Here is a 1,826-nt window from a genome sequence, read left to right as displayed (position 1 = left end):
GCTCATTCTCACCAAAATGATGAAACCAAATCTAAACTGGTCTTTTGCCAATTATTAAAACTTAAATGAATCATATAATTAAATGGTTCAGATTTAATCTAGACCGAGCAGTGAATCTGGCCATCACCTGCATCAATTAGTAGTAGATAATTACACTCCTTCCAAGCAAAATCCATGTAAAACCCCAAGTTAGATCTTTCCTTTCATGTTACCTACTATGGAAGAAGTAGAAAATAGACACATACCAAAAAAATAAAAAAGAATAGAAAGAGAAGAAGCTCTTCACTTGAAGTACCTTTCTCAAATCTATTTATTGACAAACTAGGGAATCTAATGTAACAGAAACCCCTTATCTTTTCCCTTCCTTGATACCCATGGACTCCTGCATAACCAGTTCTGGGCATGGCGAAAATCTTCAAGCAGAGGGATACAGCACCACCATCATTCCAACCGGAAAACGCCCATCATCTCGCCGGAATTATTCCTCATGCTCTTCATCCTCATTCAGATCATTTTCTTCTTCCTCATTCGATGATTCCTTACAGTCGAATTCAACCACTCCACTTTCCTTCTCTGGTATCCCTTTCTCATGGGAACAGCAACCTGGAATTCCCAAGAAATATTTGAATCCTTATTCTCCTTCAAAACCCAAATATTTGCCTCTTCCTCCTAACCCAACTCCTTCAACAAGATCCAACCTTGAATCAACCTTTTCAACTCAAAAGAAGAACGAAAACCCAGATACTTGTTTCATAGATCCATTCGTCGCAGCATTAGTTGAGTGCTCGAGAGATCGCCGGCGAGAAGATCTGTGGAAGCGTAGTAGCAAGGGATCAAGAACACTTAATGATCGATTTGGGTTCATTAATATATATTTTTCCTGCAAGAACAGTTGTACTGTTTCAGATTCAACTGTGATCATTCCAAGGTCCATCAGAGGGAGAACAGGAGGATGGGTTTGATCTACACACGGCTGACACTTACAAGTAACTAAGGTTTCTGCTTTGTGGTGTAGACATGGAAAATTGAAGTTGTTGCTTTAAGCTTTTCTTTCTTTCTTTCAGTGTTGTTTTTTTTTTACTTCAATTTGATGGTTTAATTAGCTAAATATGGAAAAGACTTCCATTATATGATCTTGGAGAAGAAACTTCATGGATAATTTTTGTGAATAATCAAGTAGTTTATGTTGTAATATTGTATAGTTTTGGTATATCATAATCACATTATTGGTTTGTAAACAGTACTATGGCACATCTTAGAATTAGATGAAATGTCCACTCTTGTCTTCTCAATACAAGGGCAGCAAGGAGCATTGTCCTTTCTTTCTTTTTTCTTCTTCTTCTGCCATGGAACACTCAAGTCCATTAAAATGGTAGGTAAAGCACTAGATGCCATGTATGTAAGACAAATTTAAAACACTTAGTAATATTAGAAGAAATCTTGTAAAAATCTCATGTCGGTACATTTATTTTTAGTACAATAGTGACACTTTCACGAAGAAGTAATAAAATCAAGGAGGACTTGAGTTCGAACAATTCTTTTACACCTCCTCCCGGCTTTTCCCTATTCTTTTGACTTATTGGTCCTCAATCCTCGTGACTGATTTGATGGTGACCAAAATAATTTTTCTTGTTCTTTTAAGTAGATGTAGATATTTTTACATAATCATGATAAATTCTAGTTTACTGTTATAAGTATTTATTGATTGTATTCTTCTTCATGATTACGTATCTTTTTTTCTACGGATTCTCCTGTTAAAATTCTTCACAGATGGGAGGAAGGGAGTCTTTTTCACTGAAGATGGGGACTGATATTCCATTCTTTAC

At 35.9% G+C, this 1,826-nt stretch overlaps 1 protein-coding gene across 1 annotated transcript; it reads left to right on the top strand.

The window, feature by feature from the left end:
- The first annotated feature begins 206 nt into the window (after positions 1-206).
- Positions 207-1,322, top strand: LOC149016673 (uncharacterized). The gene has a single exon (XM_089156455.1). It carries the CDS (start codon positions 375-377, stop codon positions 960-962), a length of 588 nt encoding a protein of 195 aa, XP_089012581.1. The 5' UTR covers positions 207-374; the 3' UTR covers positions 963-1,322.
- The last annotated feature ends 504 nt before the right edge of the window (positions 1,323-1,826 follow it).

Source organism: Hakea prostrata, chromosome 5 (genome assembly GCF_041222555.1).
Source record: "Hakea prostrata isolate BN-2017 chromosome 5, UWA_Hpros_2, whole genome shotgun sequence".
NCBI lineage: Eukaryota > Viridiplantae > Streptophyta > Magnoliopsida > Proteales > Proteaceae > Hakea > Hakea prostrata.
Note: the sequence above shows the minus strand (reverse complement) of the source record. Positions and strands in the feature narration are given on the sequence as shown.

Excerpts from the sequence above, each read along its gene's own strand:
- LOC149016673 (XM_089156455.1), top strand. The coding sequence starts at position 375 with ATGGACTCCTGCATAACCAGTTCTGGGCATGGCGAAAATCTTCAAGCA.